The sequence below is a fragment of the Sander lucioperca genome, chromosome 12, assembly GCF_008315115.2.
Source record: "Sander lucioperca isolate FBNREF2018 chromosome 12, SLUC_FBN_1.2, whole genome shotgun sequence".
Classification (NCBI taxonomy): Eukaryota; Metazoa; Chordata; class Actinopteri; order Perciformes; family Percidae; genus Sander; species Sander lucioperca.
Window position 1 is genome coordinate 10301610 of NC_050184.1, and position 18166 is coordinate 10319775.

Below are 18166 nucleotides of genomic sequence, written 5' to 3' on the forward strand. Positions count from 1 at the left end.
GAGATTCTCACACAGTTATTGGCTGTGGGGTTCCACAAATATCAAAAAGTCACTGAACGAATGTGTACTCTTTTATACAATGAGGTCCGTACTTCCGTAAGTTACAGCCCATAACAGCCAGGCAGGGCAGTAAAGATGGCAGCACCACGCTCTGTCTGTACCTATCGTTAACAGAACTGTCACTGTCAAAGCTTTTGTGCTTGTTTTAAGGATTTGGCATAGTATTTGTCTTTTGGAAATAAGAGTTTATGCCAATTTCAGATGTGTTGGGAAGTGTTGGTTGTTTTTTGATAAGCAATCAACAAATTACTTAAAAAAAATTCTTGACAGGTGACATGAACCAGAGGTTTGTTATTCAGAAATAACAATCTCAGAAGAGAATAATCACTAGTGGTCGGTAAAGGTTCCTGTGTGTCCCTCTCCGCGCTCCACCGCCAAGACTTTTTTCAGTGATGTTTGAGATATATGCTTGTGGGTGGGCATGACCAGCTTTGAGCTCAAGTGTGACTGTCAAGATGAGGCTGTCCAAAGGTGCAGGGACGTCACAGCAACAGAAACAATGGAGGAAAGCAGTGAAACAGGACAACTCTGCTAAGTATCCATTAGGCAAACAGTGAACTTCTGCACTGCTTTCCATGCTGGCATCACAACACATCAGGGCTGAGATGACAACTGCACACTGCTGACAGATAGGATGTTTGCTAATTTGGTTAGCACGCAGGCAGTGCTGGATTATTCCACAGTTTATGAGCTATAACACATTTTAGAGGAAACCTTCCCAACTGAGTCCAAGACTTGCAACACATATAAAGTAAAATATAAGAATAGTTCTGTAAGCCTTACAAGAGTTTGCACTGGCACAGTGAAATATGAGTGACATATAAGTGACTGACTCTCCTTTCACCAGCAACAAATTTTTGATAACCCTCCAAAATGATATGGAAAAAGGGGTTGACTCTCCCCAATAATTTATTAATGCCTTCTGTACTAGTTCACACTTGGTAAAGACATACTGGTAAACATTGTCTTTTAACAGCCATGATGTATGTGTCTAAACCTCTGCATTCTCATCTTACACATCCCACTCCTCTGTTATGGTGTGGTGGCCATTTCAGTAGATTTACTCACTAACATTGTTGTGGAAACACAATAAGCATGGAAACTATATGCACACTTCCTGCATTACTGCATTACTTCAAATACTAAGTTACTCCTCTAGTATACTAAGTTACTCCTCTAGTAAACTAGTATTCACATGAAATAAAACATTGAGACCATTCAGCAAAGCACATTGGGTAATTCAACACCGGTTGCTATGGACTCGTCACTAGGCTTCCTCAGTCATTGTATAGTTTAGCACATAGGTAAAGCTGCCAAAGCTGAACATTATCCAAAACTCCATTTCTCAGACAAGCGTCAATTTGGGAGCTTGCATGCTACCACTCCTTCCTTCTCAAATGCCTTGAAAAAGCTGTTGTTTATATATATATATATATATATATATATATATATATATATATATATACATCAACTGCTTCAACTGCATCATCGACCATCTGATGTCTAGGGTTTGTGAGCGGGTTCCCGGACTGTCCCTCGGCAGTTACCACCTGACTGACCTGAAGTACGCTGACGACACCATCCTGCTCAGCACGTCCTACAGCCAGCTGACCGACGCTCTGGCCATATACAGTGAAGAGGCCGAGAAGCTTGGCCTCCAGGTGAGCTGGACGAAAACCAAGCTCATGCATGTCGGTGACAGACCACATCCACCTTCCCTACGGCTTGACAATTCTATTGTAGAGCCTGTCAAGAACTTTGTGTATCTGGGATCCATAGTGACAAAAACCAGAGATCACCCGTAGAAGAGCCCTGGCTGCATCAGCCCTGCAGTCTCTCTGGAAACCACTCTGGCGACACCAGACCATCTCACGCAAGACAAAGCTCCGGATTTACAACTCAGCAGTACTCTCCATCCTGCTTTATGGTTCGGAGACATGGCCCCTAAATAAGACACTGGCTGCAAGATTAGATGGCTTTGATAGCAGGGCTCTCAGAACTCTTGAGAACATCAGGTGGCCCCAGCGGGTTTCCAATCAAGTGCTTAGAGCCCGCACGTGCCAGCCCAGAGCATCCTGCCTGGCTGCACAACGTCGTACCCGCTGGTTCGGCCATGTTCTCCGCCTTCCATCCGACGAGAGCCATTCTCCAATTTGATCCGAGGGCCGCAGGCTGGAGACGACCACGAGGTAAACCCCGCACCCGATGGCTAGACGTTCTTGCGGACGACCTCCAACAACTTGGAGTTGCGGTGGGAGATGCGGAGCAGCTGGCACAAGACCGTCAGCTCTGGAATCAACTGGTTCATCTGGTCGGCTCAACGCACAGGGATGGGATACCCCCATACCCATCGCAGGAGCCAAATAGAGAGATAGATATATATATATATAATATCACCGGGACCGAAAGGATATTTGATTTGGGTATGGCTGCAGCCTGGAGACCTCCCGTCGCATGCCCTCCCGGCTTGGTGCAGTCCGCAAACTTTGACTTTTCAAAATAAAAGCTTGCGTCTGATCCGTTATATATTATATATATATATGAATACAATTATTTTTTCAGCAGATGTCTTAGTTACAACACGATGGAGCTAGCAAAGCAGTTCTGTGTTTATACGGGATTTATTCAGTTTAGTTTATTCAGTTTGGTCTCTAAAGCTACAGTTCAAATTGTCTGGCTGACTAGTAGGGAGGGACCCATCTGTTAGCAATAGGGGCCGAGACTGAAAGAGCTACATGGATAAATATGCACCAAACAAGCCACTTTGAAATGTTAATGTTCTCATGAATACAAAAGTTGGGTGACCCTCCCCCCTAGACTAAAAAAATTGGATGACCCTCCCCTCAACAAAGAATAAAAAGACATAACCCTCCCCTATTTTCCTCCGGTGGTCCATTCCATAAATACCGAACGGTCCCTTAGAAATAAATGAAAGAAAGGATGATGAAATAATCAAGTCTGTCTTTCAATCGTTATCTCACTCATGGGAGTCCAACTTTGTTATTTTCCTGGTGTAATACTGTATGTTCTCCTTGTTTTTACTTCCACGCACGCACGCACGCACACACACACACACACACACACACACACACACACACACACACACACGCCCACACACATACATACACACACACACACACACACACACACACACACACACACACACGCTACACTTATCATTGATTTATCCAATTATTCCCTCACAGCCTACAGCATCGTCCATGTGAGTGTGTTAGTAAGCTACACATGTGTGTAGATTTGTTTCTGTGTCTGTTTGTGTGTCTCTCTTTGTCCGTCTGTTCATCTACTCGCCAAGCTCCAGGGAACATTAGCTGTCTGGTGCAACGTTCCCAGGGGGAGGACTTTGTTGGCTGTGCCACCAGGGGGGGATGATGGTGGCGGGGGCGAGGAAACCGGGGCACGTTTCCTGTGGAAATGGGGTTATCACTTACAATTACTGGTGCAATTACAGCGGGAGGCCTGCAGAAGCCTGGGAACAAAGCCTATAGGCACACAGATGGGCACTCATGTGGAGAAATGTACAAGTACGTGCACACACAAAATAATTTCTAACACACATGCATGCAGCTGTTTTAAAATCTCACTCTGTCTTTCTCTCTTACGCAAAGATCACACCACACTACATGTATGTCTTTTGAGATGGTCACTATGTCAGATCAGATGTTCTTGGTGCTTTAAAGTCTGCCATGACTTGTCACATCAGAATCAATCATATATTGTGTCCTCTCACAACTTTCATAATATGTAAAGGTGATCGGGCAAGAGAGACTAATTTCAAGAATCAGTAATGTCAAAATCAATGGCATTCAGGACACTGTCACATACGGTGGCCGACAGGGGCAGACGCCCTGCAACTTAAGAAAACACACGCAAATAGACAAAACACAAGCAAATTAAGAAAACAACTTAATTAATTTGACAACACATGTGCAGCATTCAGCAAACGCGCTGCAAATACACACAACACAACCAAATAGATAAACGCGCTGCAAATATGAAACGATGCAAAAAGAAAAGCACACAAACCCCGAAAACAAATGTAACAAAAAAACGCAGCATCTAGATTACACAACGGAAGTTCTCCAGACCTCTAGAGGGAGCAGCTAGTGGAACAGCTTGATTTTCAACCCCACGGGGAGGGAGGGAGAGAGCGAGAGAGAGAGAGAGAGAGAGAGAGAGAGAGAGAGAGAGAGAGAGAGAGAGAGAGAGAGAGAGAGAGAGAGAGAGACACTGCATAGACTGTAAATATTAAGTCCATGTTTGAGATATGTTTTCTCTCGTTTGGTGGGTGTGTCTCGGCTCAGGTCACAGGTGATACTCAATCAGCAGTACGTCTTTAAACACCAGTCACCAGCCGGTAGGGCATGAGACGGGAGCATAGACTATATATTATTAATATATTATGTTATTATTATTATTATTAATAATAATAATAATAATAATAATAATAATAATAATAATATGAATTTAATATACAGTCTATGGAGCTCTCCAGGCTGCAGCCATACCCAACTCTAATAAAAAGGCAGAGCGCTCTCTCCCCATGGGGTCGAAAATCAAGCTGTTCCACTAGCTGCTCCCTCTAGAGGTCTGGAGAACTTCCGTTGTGTAATCTGGATGCTGCGTTTTTTTGTTGCATTTGTTTTCTGGGTTGTGTGCTTTTCTTTTTGCATCGTTTCATATTAGCAGCGCGTTTATGTATTTGGTTGTGTTGTGATATTTGCAGTGCGTTTGCTGAATGCTGCGCATGTGTTGTCAAATTAATAAAGTTGTTTTTCTTTTTGCATCGCTTCTTTTTTCGGGGTTTGTGTGCTTTTCTTTTTGCATCGTTTTTTATTTGCAGTGCGTTTATGTATTTGGTTGTGTTGTGTGTATTTGCAGTGCGTTTGCTGAATGCTGCACATGTGCTGTCAAATTAATGAAGTTGTTTTCTTAATTTGCTTGTGTTTTGTCTATTTGCGTGTGTTTTCTTAAGTTGCAGGGCAGTGTCCTGGATGCAGAATCAGTTGTCCCCCACTATGACTTTCTTTTCTTTTTCTTTATTCCTTGGTTGGTTATACAGTATATTCTAGTCTGTTGACTATTTGTTGAGGATGTCAAAAACGTTGATAAAAGGGGTTGGTGATGTAATGTAATGGATGCTGATGTTGTTGTTGACGATGGTCATAGTTGATTATATTGTGTCAACTTTGTAGGCTGATATGCACGTTTCCTACCCTATGTAGGTTACTTTGACGCTGCTATCCATGCACCTTGTACTGGTATTTATTTGTCCTCGTACTGTTGTGTTCCAGTTGGACTGTGTGTAGAACTTGTATGTATTTATGTGTCTTGTATGTTTTATTCTTGCTGCACACCTAATCGCCCTTCGGGGACACAAATAAAGTTGAAGTTGAAGTTGACACTTCACAGTGCTCATTTTCCCACGTCTTCAGATCGTACCAGCATTAGGCTAACATCTTGTAGTCTTGTACATCTTGCAATTTGCCAGATTTATTCTCTAATCCCTTTGGGCATCATGCCCTTAGGTTGGGAACCATTGTTCTATGGTTACGTACCTGTTCCTATAAAATAAAAAAATAAAAACATAAATGTAAATTAATTAATCATCATTTACATGCACATTAACTAATTCTCTACTCATTGCTTCTATCTGTTCCACGTGGATTTAAATCTCTCTCACACACACACACACACACACACACACACACATTATAGCCAAACACACAGACACAATACGTCTGGACTGTGTCACTGACAGACCAGACCCATGTGGACAGCTTGACCTTCGACCTCTGTGCTTATGATTATTCGTCATCATCAGACTGTCGGCCTGGGTAGCCGTGCTGCTGCATACAGACATTAGAGTCCATTCACTGTTTGCCTTTTTTTTTTCATCTTTATTTTTCCAAGAGAAGGTTCACTGAGAACACTCATTGTTTTCTCTGCTTTACATTACACTCAGTCTCATTCCCAGTGCAGAACAATGTTGGTGGCTAAATGCTTTGCTCATGGCTAGACGGACAGAGGTTTTTGATGAGCAGCTATAACAAGTCATTTTTTTTCTCATGCTAAAATTTCTATTTGGTTTGGGTTTTTGAACACACAATACTTATTCCTCATATGAAGACAAAGATGAAGAGAGAAGACCGGCCCCAGTTACCGTCTTGTCTCCTTCCAGCAGTCAATGCCAATTTCCTTAAACCATGAATCTTTCTCTAACCATAACCAAGTAGAGTGGTATGTTAGTTAATCTTACCAATAGACTCATATATGCTCCGTACGTAAGAGGACTTATCCCAAGAGGAACAAGCACCCTTAGTGGCCTGGTGACAGATACTCAAGAAAATCACTACTGTGTTCACTCACAGACTAGTGAGTACTCTGTGCAGCAAAATCATCAGCATGGCCCATCAGAGTGAAAAAGCACTGCAGTCTATAAATTGTCTGTGCCGTCTACTTCTTGGCTCAACATCAAAGCATGCTAGACATACGGTATACTTCGTGGACATTGGCTTCAGCAAATGGGCAATAATGATATCTCTACATCTTAAAAATGGGCGCCTATAAATAAAGTAGCCTTCCTCTGAAGGTTATGTTTAGACATGATTCTGCAGTGAGTTCAGATTTATATTTACAATCAGCCTTTAGGGTCAAATTTATGACGAATGCCTACTTTAAAGCCCCGCCAGCAGATAATAACAACCACTATCTGTCGCTGTACATCCTCACTATTTTCTGATAAGTCCTGCTTCTATTTAAACAGGAAAAGGAAGTCTGACTTCCAACCTTTTGTGGCACTTGTCTAATGTTTCCATCACTGACAAAACAGACAGGAACCACAAGAATTTGATTCTCAATTCTTGTGGTTTCTTCTTGTTTACGCAACCTTGGGAATGCCAGATCGCTAACACCAAGGGTTAAAGATCAGATGTTTTGTGCTGGTGTACATGTAGCACTAATCTGAGGCTTGACTGACGTCTACTAGCTGCCATTTTCCTTTAAAGCAGCCATATTATGCTCATTTTCAGGTTCATAATTGTATTTTAAGGTTGTACCAGAATAGGTTTACATGGTTTAATTTTCAAAAAACACCATATTTTTGTTGTACTGCACCGCTCTTTCACTGCTGCAGATCCTCTTTTCAGCTGGTCTCTGTTTTAGCTACAGAGTGAGACCTCTTTTCTTCTTCTTCTTCTGTATTATCTTTGATTGCACTGCACATGCGCAGTAGCTCAGATGTAGATCATGTCAGCTAGCTAGCTCCATAGACAGTAAAAGAAAGGCTGTTTCTACAACTTTGGTCAGTTACAAGGCAGGATTAGCTGGGAGACTTCTAAATGAGGGTGCACATGGAAGTAGTTCTTTTGTAGATTATGGTGAACTTGTGTGTGTTGTAGCAGTGCTTTGCTATTGAGAACGATGTAACATGCTAGCATTAGTGTTAGCATGCTAGCGCTACGAGCTAATGGTTAGCCAGCTTGTGACGTCACAAGCCGTGCCGATTTTGAACAGCTCACCCAGAGACTGAAGGCGGGACACATTCAGAAACCGTATCTCACTCTAAACACTATGGATGGATTTTTTTCAAAGTTTGTATGTGTGTGGAAGCACCAGAGACACAACATAACACCCCAAATCCCAGAAAAAGTGATTTTTTCATAATATGGGCACTTTAAGTTATCTTATACTCAATCAATCAGATTCTTCACAATCATTGTAGAAAAAGTGAACTTGATATTTCCTTTGGGAATAAACCTATGAGTATCCCCTACAAGTCTACACGCCCTCATATCCTGCGTCTCCAGTCCATCCTAATCTACAGCTAATGGGGAAAACTGCTGGTTAGAGTTGGTCTTAACACTGTTGATCCCATCTACTTCTGGATTCCAGCTTGCCAACCAGTCAAGTGTGTCTTTGTGGATTAAATTCCTTCATGGAGCTAAAGTGAAAGGAATGCAGTGAGAAATATACGTCTGCACAAAGCTGAAAAGAGTAACAACCCAAGACGTCCAGGTGAGGGTTACTAAAACTTTTTCTAGCCAATATGACATTTTTTTGCCTTAGCTCACAAAAAAAAAAGGTTTATCCCCTGGCCACTTGTGCACAGCACTTGAGTAATAGGAGTAAAAACTTTTCTCATGTCTCTTGAATGTTACATAGGAAATAAATGCTGACACACAGTAAGATAGGTGAGAAACTCAGCTCTAGATTATTGAGAGCAGGGCAGATTACAGCAAATTAATACTTAAGGGAAATAGAAGAAATTTTAAGCTTGTGGGGGTTTTTTATTGCTCAATTACAGGCTTCAGGCTAAAGATAACCTCTGATGTTAACACCAGAAACCTCTCCAGGGTAAACAGCATGTCCACTGTTGTCAGGGACTGTTGTTGCCAAAGCAAGGGTGTAATTAGACTCCCTTCACTGTCTCTGTCCAGAGAGAAGAGGAAACCCTCAAGCACCAAGCCCCTTAATCTGGGTTTTTTTAATGTCTTAATAGGGCCTAAGTTTAGTTAAAGTTTTGTTGTGTGAACATTTTATCAGGCCCTCCAAATATTCTGGAAAGCAGAAGAAAAAAATCAGCAGAGGAGGCTAAATACTTTTCAAGAACCTGGCTAACAGCTATACTTTATATTTTGTCAAATGTAGTATTCAAAAAACCCTGCAAAATAAGGTCTTCTTCAAGAGCAAATGGCTGCCCTACTTGTGTTTTTTCTGAAGTGTGGGATGGGCAAACAGCTGCCGTTTGACTCCAATAGTGACAAGCAATATAGCACCACCGTTGGGGACTGCCTCCATTAAAATTAATAATAGAGAATAGCCTGATTCTGTGCCAGATAACCGTCCCAGTGAAATCCACATCTCAACAACATCCCCAGCCCTGAGCCCGGAAAGCACTGGCCTAGATAGAAACAGATCTGAAAGAATAAATGCATAATGAAATATCTCTTGATTTTTAATATCACTCTGAAGGCTTTTGTGCTTTATTACAGTAATGCACAGAGAGAAGAGAAAGGTGAGGTTGGTGGAAAGTGGAGGAAGATGTACAACGTACACCGAGAACCAGGTCTTACATCTTGACTTACAACCTCAACACCACGAAGAAACTTACAAACATACAACAGATCAAATAAAACTGGAGCTTTTACCTAAGATTATAGTTTCATCTAAGCGCAGGATTCCAAGACAATAAGAAAATAAGAAGCTCTTTGAATCAGTCCAGTGGGAAAAGAAAAGCACACAGGCTTTGTGTTTGTATTTACTGTTCCTCTGAGACAGAATCTTCAAAAATACACTAAGATATATTTCAAGGTTTAAGAGTTTGCAAGTTCCGTTTACTACCACGTGGCTAGCTAACTGAGAGGCTATGACAAGTCAGAACAGTAATAACGTCTTTAAATTCAAAGGAATTCCACACTGAGCCGAAGGGTGAGTGGGGAGAGAAGGAAATACTTTTGACGATTTACAAGTAATAAAACATTGTGATGAGGTTGATATTTGTTACGTAGCCTTTTACAATTTCATCAACACAGCTGAAATGTATTCATGTAAATACTATGAGTGAATAAATGATTAATCCCCTGTACAGTGAAGGGGGTCAAAGTTGCAACCGCAATCATTTGAATGTGGTTTAGAGTCTATAGAGTCTAATGGTGGCCATGACAGCAGACAGCTGCTTTTTCGTGTGTCTGTAGGCTTGTTTCTGTCACAGACAACACAGTTACACAACGTCCTTCTACTTTATTAAAAACAGACAGCTCATCTAGTTTTGTATGAAAGCAGCTGTTTATGGCTCCTTAAATTTTGTCGCTGGGGATGATGGGCTTTGTCCTTCATAAAGTCACAACATAAAGATAAAAATGAAAAAAGTAACGCATTTTTGCTCTAAATTGAATTTCACAAACATGCACATGGGCAAACATGCATCTGGACAATGATGAACTAATCTAGCGTTTAGTAAAACCAACCAATTTGCATGATAATAGCATGAAATTGAAAAGGACTCATTTGCATTTACATTATAAGTTGGGCATTTCTCCAGAAAGACACTGGGGAAACAGCGGGATAAGTTTAAACGCCTGAATCACAACCATCACGAGTAATCAGCAGTATAGAGGTCAAAGGTCAAAGCCAATGTCTCCACTCATACCAAAGAAACTCATATGATTAAATTCCCATATTCTCCAGTGACTGACTAACATTACTAAATGTCTACGGTAAACCAATTCACTAAGTGAATGCTGTATGAATAAAACATGACTCTCCATGTGGGAAAATAGATTCACACTGACTTAATCATAAACCATTCAAACTCCCCTTGAGGCATTTATGGAGCTTTATTCTGTGATTGTGACGATGAATCTATACATATTCTCATGTGTGTGTGTGTTATAAGTTTGAAAGTAGCTGCGTGCTGGAAAGTAGCTGGTGTGTCCAATATGATTAGTTCATTAGTTCTTTACATGTTTCAGCTAATGCTTTGCAGGAAAATGTCACTTTTGTGTGTGTGTGTGTGTGGTACTGAGATGGTATCTTTAACTGCCATCAAGAAAATAACACTACCATCCACTGAATGGCTGGGATAATGGACTCATTACATGTGTGTGTGTGTGTGTGTGTATGTGTATGTGTGTGTGTGTGTGTGTGTGTGTGTGTGTGTGTGTGTGTGTGTGTGTGTGTGTGTGTGTGTGTGTGTGTGTGTGTGTGTGTGTGTGTGTGTCCACTCCTGCATATGGGCGACATAAAGTTTGAGTGAATAACTGGGATAATTTAGTCATTAAGAGAGAGATGGGGGTTTTAGAGGTAATCAGGCATGTATTTAAGTATTTAAAGCTGGTTTTTTTTCAGACACATGAATCTGTCTGGTCAGTCAGTCTGATTACACTTCATCAATCAGAACAAATCTCTCAGACAGTGAAAGGACCTCTCTCTCTGTGTCAGACTAACAGCTCTGAATGTCAGTATCATCTCCACTGTAACACCTGTCCAGACTTAAGTTCACAATAGCTAAAAGGAAAAAAATGCAAGCTGTGTCCCATTCCATACTCAACATACAACATACTAAAATTACACAGAATGTACTATGTTTTTACAGTTAGTATAGAAGAAATTATTAAACTTTACAGTTTTCCAATCCAGCTATGAGAATGTTCATGTGAAAGAAGCTTAGCTGTTAACTACAAGCAACATCATCAGAACCATGAATGAAGTACTTAAATATGACATGAGATGAAACAATGTTATCATATAACTAGAATAGAATAAGAAGCTGTACTATAAATAACTTATAAATAATGAAAGTAAGGTTATACGGCTATAAATTAATATTTATAAAACCTAACTGGTGCAAAATGAACACAGTTTAAACTACTTTAGCACTACGTTTTGCAGGTTTACAGTCTCCTCTTTCGGTTTCTCTTTAATCTTTTTTGTTGTCTCTGTTACTGCCACAGTAGCATCGGGGGCCATTGTCGTGTTATTGAAAGCCAATGTGTGTGCCTGTCATATTGTTGCCATAGAGTGGAACTCACTGCGTGTTAAGAGAATTGGTCCATTCATGTACTTTCAAGCCCCAGTGGCCTAATGGATAAGGCACTGGCCTCCTAAGCCAGGGATTGTGGGTTCGAGTCCCATCTGGGGTGATTGACAGTGGAGTAGTGCTTCAGAAGCATGCTGGGTGTGTAACTTAGCAGTCAATAAAATGAAGCCATCCTCTGAAATCTACTCTTTATTGAAGTTCAATTTACTTTAACCTCCATTTTAATGATGACAATAACCCTGTAGTACAGAGCAGCACAGAGGGAGAAATCATTGTTAGATGTGACTCATTTTGTTACAGAGAGAGAAAGAAATACTGCATTCAAAATTATTGTGCCTGCACCTGCTCTGTAAAGAGAAGAAAACAGAAAAACAACATCCTTGAAGCGAAGTGAAGTAGTGGTCAGAGGTGTTGTCTTTTGGACTTTGGTGTCTGAAGCAGATGTTCCCACTTTGAAACCATTTGTACAAAAAGTGATGTCCTTCTTTGTGAACACATACATGTGAGCCAACATTCTCAACCATGAACACTATCAAGAGGAGACAGAGAAACTGGCCCAACCAATCCACATCTTGACTGCCTCATGAAGGAAGACATGAAGGAAGATAAGGACATGCATGCCTGCTTCTGCTCATCCCAGTATTAAGGTAAACCAAGGTTTTATAGACACCACTGACTATCCCTGTAAAGATTTTTCCACAATTTAGCACATTGACCATATGGTCCAGCCATATATTAGGTTTCAACCTAGTCTCTTTGTTAGACTCCCCCTTCCTGGCCATGTCTTTCAAACACCATATTCACAGATTTGTAATGTAACCATCCACCATGAGTTACTTTGTCTCTTTATTGCCACCTCTGCCACGGTGACCTCAGGGGCCATTGTTGCCTATGCCAGTGTTTGGCATTGTAGTGGAACTCACTGTTCAATAGAACTGGTCAATTTGTGTGCTGTGAAGCCCCAATGACCTAATGGATAAGGTACTGGCCTCCTAAACCAGCAATTGTGGAAAGTCCCATCTAGTGTGGTTGTCAGCAGAGTGGCGCAGTGGAAGTGTGCTGGGCCCATAACCCAGAGGTCAATGGATCAAAACCATCCTCTGCTAACAGTGTTTTACGGGCAACTGTGAAGACATTCCATGTATACTGCAGTCTCCTTTGCTGGCACAGTGGACACCATTGGTAGGACTGTGTATCGCGTCACACAACGCTCACGTGTATATGCGTCGTGCGTTTGTGTGTGTGCTTGAGATAAACAAAACAGTGATGTACTTATAGAAAAACAGCTCTATAGTGCTACTAAAGGTGTAAAACTGTTTTCAGGGATCCTTCTGTTTTCTCATCTATTTTTCACACCACCATTCAGATTCTTTTAGATTTTTTCAGCTGTAAGCAGCTCCTTCATTTCTGTTGTGCATTGTATTCTTGGACATTAGCACAATCAATAACAAATACTGAGTCAATATAGTCTGCTCACTGACTTCACACACACACACACACACACACATCTTACTGAGCGAGACATATACAGTTTTGTATTTTTGTCCAGAGTATATGCAGTACATACATACTTAAAGCTTCATTACAATCAGAATGTTGCTCATTTTTGGGACACAGCTTTAGTATGACGTGGACTGGTAGGCTGAATAAAATAGTTTCCTGCTGCTGGCAGGTGAAAAGCCTCATTTTCAGCTTGATGGATTTCAGAGTTTCGCCAGTGTGGTTTTGAACATGTTTCAAAAGCAAAGTGGATGGGCAGTTTCTCAGCTAGCAGAAGAAATTAAAATGTGAAAATCAGCAAAATCATTAGGTTTTTAGTCTGCAGACGTGTACAGTGCAAAGTTTTCTTTCAATACCATGCATTAAAAAAGGGTCACACTCTTTTATAGAATGTTTGCTGGCATGAGATTGAAAAAGCACTACTACAGTTTTGTTTCAGATTAACACCCTTGATTGCTAAATTGATGTGTTGACTGTGTATTAAACGGTAATTTCTCTGCAGTTTCACATTTAGTTTTTCTTTATATTCCTTTTTTTTTCTTTTCATATAATGTGGCTTATGTTGTACACTATACTGTGTGTTAACAGGTTAATTGAATTACTGATCTCAATCTGCACATACTCCATATAATTCGGTTAGTAGATTCTCATACTTGCTGTTTTTTGGTCTGTTTCGGCTGTTTTCTACAGTGGTTGTCAGCTATGAGTTCAACAGATGAAATAAAGTCAACGTGTAAAGTGTCTCTTAAATGTTAAACAACCTCAGAGTCAAAGTGTTTAAGTGGAGCTGAAATCCTTTTCTCGGCCAAAAAATCTCCTCCCTCTAAAAAAAACCTCCGTGGTGATGGTAAGGGAAATGACCACAGCATGGAGCTCCCACAGAGAGAGCGAGAGACAGAGAAAGAGTGCATGCACACACACACACACACACACACACACACACACACACACACACACACAGGCATGATGGGGGGCATCACAATCCCTATTACACACATCACATCACATCACATATTTCTTTTTGTTCTCTTCCCAAAGATGAACATCCTGGCTGTAACCCTGTAGCTATAAAAGACACAGTCAAACAAACAAAAATCTCTGTTGTTAAAATTCATGAGCAGAATACACAACGAAGACTGAGGTGGGCAGATATCCTGGAACTGAAACTGTTCTATTTAAGTACACACACACACACACACACACACACACACACACACACACACACATTCAAGCACAGCTCTTTACATTTTCACATTCAGATTTCATTAGAGCTAAATTCCCACCTGGGATAATCCAACAAGGTTTCCCTTTTCCCTCTGTCTGTACTTTCTAGGTCATGATTTGTCGACTTCAGCCTTATCACATCTAGCCTTCATCGCAGACCCTTTGTGTTTCGGCTTATGTAAGCATGTGTAATCAGTTGGTTTCTTACTCTATGGTGTCTCTGGTAAACATGATCAAAGGTAGGAGTTTATCTCACTGTAACTAAAGGCCTTGATACCTCAAAGAAGCTTTTAATTGGAAAATGCTTCACTGTAAATATGGCTGAGAGGGCAAAAGATTGAATACCAAATCCTTTTTTTTTTAATTAGAAGATGCAGGTCTTGCTTTCTCATTACTTTTAAACGTCACGTTGGTCATACTTAAACAACAAAACACACAACATGGGTCAAAGTATTAAATCCCATCCTGTTTGGAGGAGCAGACTGATACTACATACATCTCAGAGAGTTTCAAATACATTGTCTTCTACTCTCCAGTAAGGCCCCCCCCCCCCCCCACACACACACACACACACACACACACACACACACACTGCTGCTTCCACAAAGTTAAAACTAATGGCAACAACTATTAGAAGATGTGCAGCAAATGCTGCACCATTTAAAAGGAGCCTCCAATTCAACCATGCATAAACCTACTAACAGGAGAGACTGTGCTCTTGTTTAACACTGGCATGTTGATTCAACAACATGTGTTTATGCAACGTGCTGCACATGCAACAAGTGCATGACGAAAAAGACTGAGACACTGAGAAAAAGAGGATGAAATACATCAGAATACCAATGCACAATTCACTTCTCCACCACAGTATATGCTAAAAACATAGCTGAAATTTCACATTTTAGTAACATTTAATAATGTCTTTCCTTTCCCATTTTTATGGAGGATCTGTTCGGTCTTTCTGCGGGTTTTTTCAGCAATCTCTGCATGGATTTGACTGTGGTGGACAGATCGGCCTAGGGCCAAGACATAATTAATTTGGTAGTCATCTGGATCTTGGACTTTATTATTATTATGTCTTAGCCATGACAAAAACTAACAGACATAGACAGTTGATTTAAAATCCTGGGGTTGGGGGGGGGTCTGTCCTGTCAAGAATGACAGGAATGATGTCTTTGGGTGTGAAGCATAATTGTTAAATTGTTTCAACAATGTTGGCTTAAGACTGGATTTCTGCAGGATATAAATCTAAAGGCAATAAAATGGCAATATTTCAAAAACGCAGTAAATAAAGGTCTTTAAGGATGACACCAAGTTCCTGGAATAATGCTAAATCGCTAAAAAAAAGTTAAATGGGGCAAGGAACATGACGAGTCAGGCAATCAGACAGGTTTTAAACAAACTCCGAGTTTAGCCACACTTTGGAAGAGAAATTTGGAAAAGAAAACATAGGTGGATGGTAAAACTATAATCCAAACAGTCCTTTATAAACATCCACCACAGATTATAGATGGACTTCAAATTTCACAAACTCTACTTTCTGTAAGTGTGTTTGTACAGTTTTCCAGTGTATTAAAAAATAATGCCACAGTAGTTTAGATAATCTGGCTAAAGTATTAGCTTGTTTACAACCTGTCTGATTGTCTGACTTGTGTTATTAATCCCATCTGACTTTGATGTAGCAATGTCACCATGCCTTCAGATCTCATAGATTTCTTTGCTGAGTACAATGTTACCATAACTAAAATAAATTATGGACAAAACTATGAAAATCAGACCCAAGTTGGAATAAACTAGAATTTTCCTGTAAGGTGTCTTATAACCTTGACAGCTGTCCCTACTGTAATATGCTGTAACCATTTCTAAACGCTGAATATGTAATCTAGAGGGGGAAACTCTATTTCTAACATTGCGAGTGTGTTGGAGAGACAAAATGAGCACTTAAATTATGCCACTTCTGAACAGACCTCATGGTGAGAAGAGGTGGGTGGGGGCTAAAGACAAGGCTTTCACAGCCAAACTTGACTGCTGGAGGAAGATAAATCAATACAGGTGAATACGGAGATGGAGGAAGTGAGACAGTGTGGGAAAGAAACAAAACCTGTAGAGGGACAGAAAGGTAGTCTATAATTTGTGCTCCACATATCGCATAACAGTGTGTGGGCAGTAATAGAACAGGAAAGACAGAAAAGTGAAAAATGAGAAGAGGCGTGTAATTCCTGTCACCTGCATGTGTGTGTGTGTGTGTGTGTGTGTGGAGAATGAGAGCGAGACAGATGTCTTAGACAGTAGGAGCGAGAAAAAAAAGACTTGAACCACTGAAAACAAAAAAGCCTCTTACCGGAGTGTGTGAACTGCAGTCTTGGCTGAGATGCTCTCCATGCCCCCGTTAAGGTAGCCCCGAGGTGGGCTAGCAGGACCGCTGTCACAAGCGAACACATCCTCCTCCTCACACACACAACACGCACACTGAGTCCAAGTGTGAGTCCAATCCTACAGATTCAAGCAACTACAGTAACAAGTGCCAACACAGTGTCAGTCAAAATCTCAGTGTTGCATTAAACACACACTAACACACACACACACACAGGGATACACACTTTTAGTCCAAAGTGTTGTACTGTGAAAAACACAAGTCCAAGTCACAAAGATGCTGAATCCAAACAGTCTTGAGTAAGTCCAGATCCTGAAAATGATTCACTGTTCCTAACAGCAGCACTCACACTTTACCATCTGTGTGTTTGTGTGTTTATATTTTTTGATTGTGTGTGTGGGCTTCGGAGATGGAGGGGAAAATGTATTCCAAGAAAAAACTAAGTCATCTCACCGCTGCCTCCTCGCAGCTTGACAACTCTGTTCTGTTCTGTCTCTCGTCCCAGCTCCTCTCTGCATGTGACTGCTCTCTCTCTCTCTCTCTCTCTCTCGCTCTCTCTCTCTCTCTCTCTCAGGGAGGGATCAAGATCCCAGATCATTGTGGCCACCCCTGCACACACACACGCACGCCCATTCACTGCTCCGGGAAAACCTAGTTAAAGTGGAAATGAGAGAGACAAATCAGCTTTCATCTTTATTCCGATTTTTCTCACTCTTATTTTCTCAGTCTCTCACTTCCTTTCTTTCACTCTTTTTTTTGTACTCACTCCTTTTTGCTCCCCTACTTTCTTTCTTTGTTCATAATATATAACACTTATCAACACCAGTGATTACACCGAGCTTTACAGAAGACGCACAATGACACAATAAACTAAGTGAATAGTAAAAATGTTGATCAGGTAGCAAAAATGATCGAAAAGTAAACAAAGATGATTTGCAGATGAAATGCAAGAAAAGTAATCTGAATATGCATACCAACATACACACATATTAGGATTAGCCGTATTAGCCAGTTCAAATTAAATTATAAAAAAGGCTTTCAATGAAAGTGGGTTTTCACAAGCAGTTTAAAATAAGATATTCAGATATGCACATCACAGTTGAGGTGTCCATTATCAAATGTTAAGCAGCCTTTATTCATTCGTATTGCCAATAGGCTCCTGCCTCAGGACCTCAGACTGTGTGCAGGAGATATAATCTGGGGCCAAGCTATGGAGTGCATTAAAAGTACACACTAAATAAAGATGGATTTCAACCCAATTTGGGTAAATCGTGGTACCCAGTACTGGGTCAATCTAGCCCCGACCAACCCATGAATATAAAAACCATTGGGTCACCAATCACACGCAAAGAATGGCTTATTTTGACCCATTTTTTAAATGTTTTTTTTATATTGTTTCCATCGGGTTATTCAGCCATACCAACATGTGGTTATTCTAACCCAGCAAC

The 18166-nt window shown here is 40.8% G+C and overlaps 1 protein-coding gene and 1 non-coding gene across 3 annotated transcripts in view; one reads left to right on the forward strand and one right to left on the reverse strand.

Moving 5' to 3' along the window:
* Window positions 1-17350, reverse strand: part of sema3h (sema domain, immunoglobulin domain (Ig), short basic domain, secreted, (semaphorin) 3H) — a 61666-nt gene extending 44316 nt beyond the window's left edge. For both annotated transcript variants that reach the window (XM_031286505.2, XM_031286504.2), the window contains exon 1: window positions 16686-17350. In XM_031286505.2, coding sequence (XP_031142365.1) covers window positions 16686-16785 — 100 coding nt within the window. In that variant the 5' untranslated portion in view covers window positions 16786-17350. The remainder of the gene's footprint in view (window positions 1-16685) is intronic.
* On the forward strand, window positions 11651-11723 carry trnar-ccu. The gene has a single exon. It is a non-coding gene; the product is annotated as a tRNA-Arg (tRNA).
* Window positions 17351-18166: the final 816 nt, after the last annotated feature.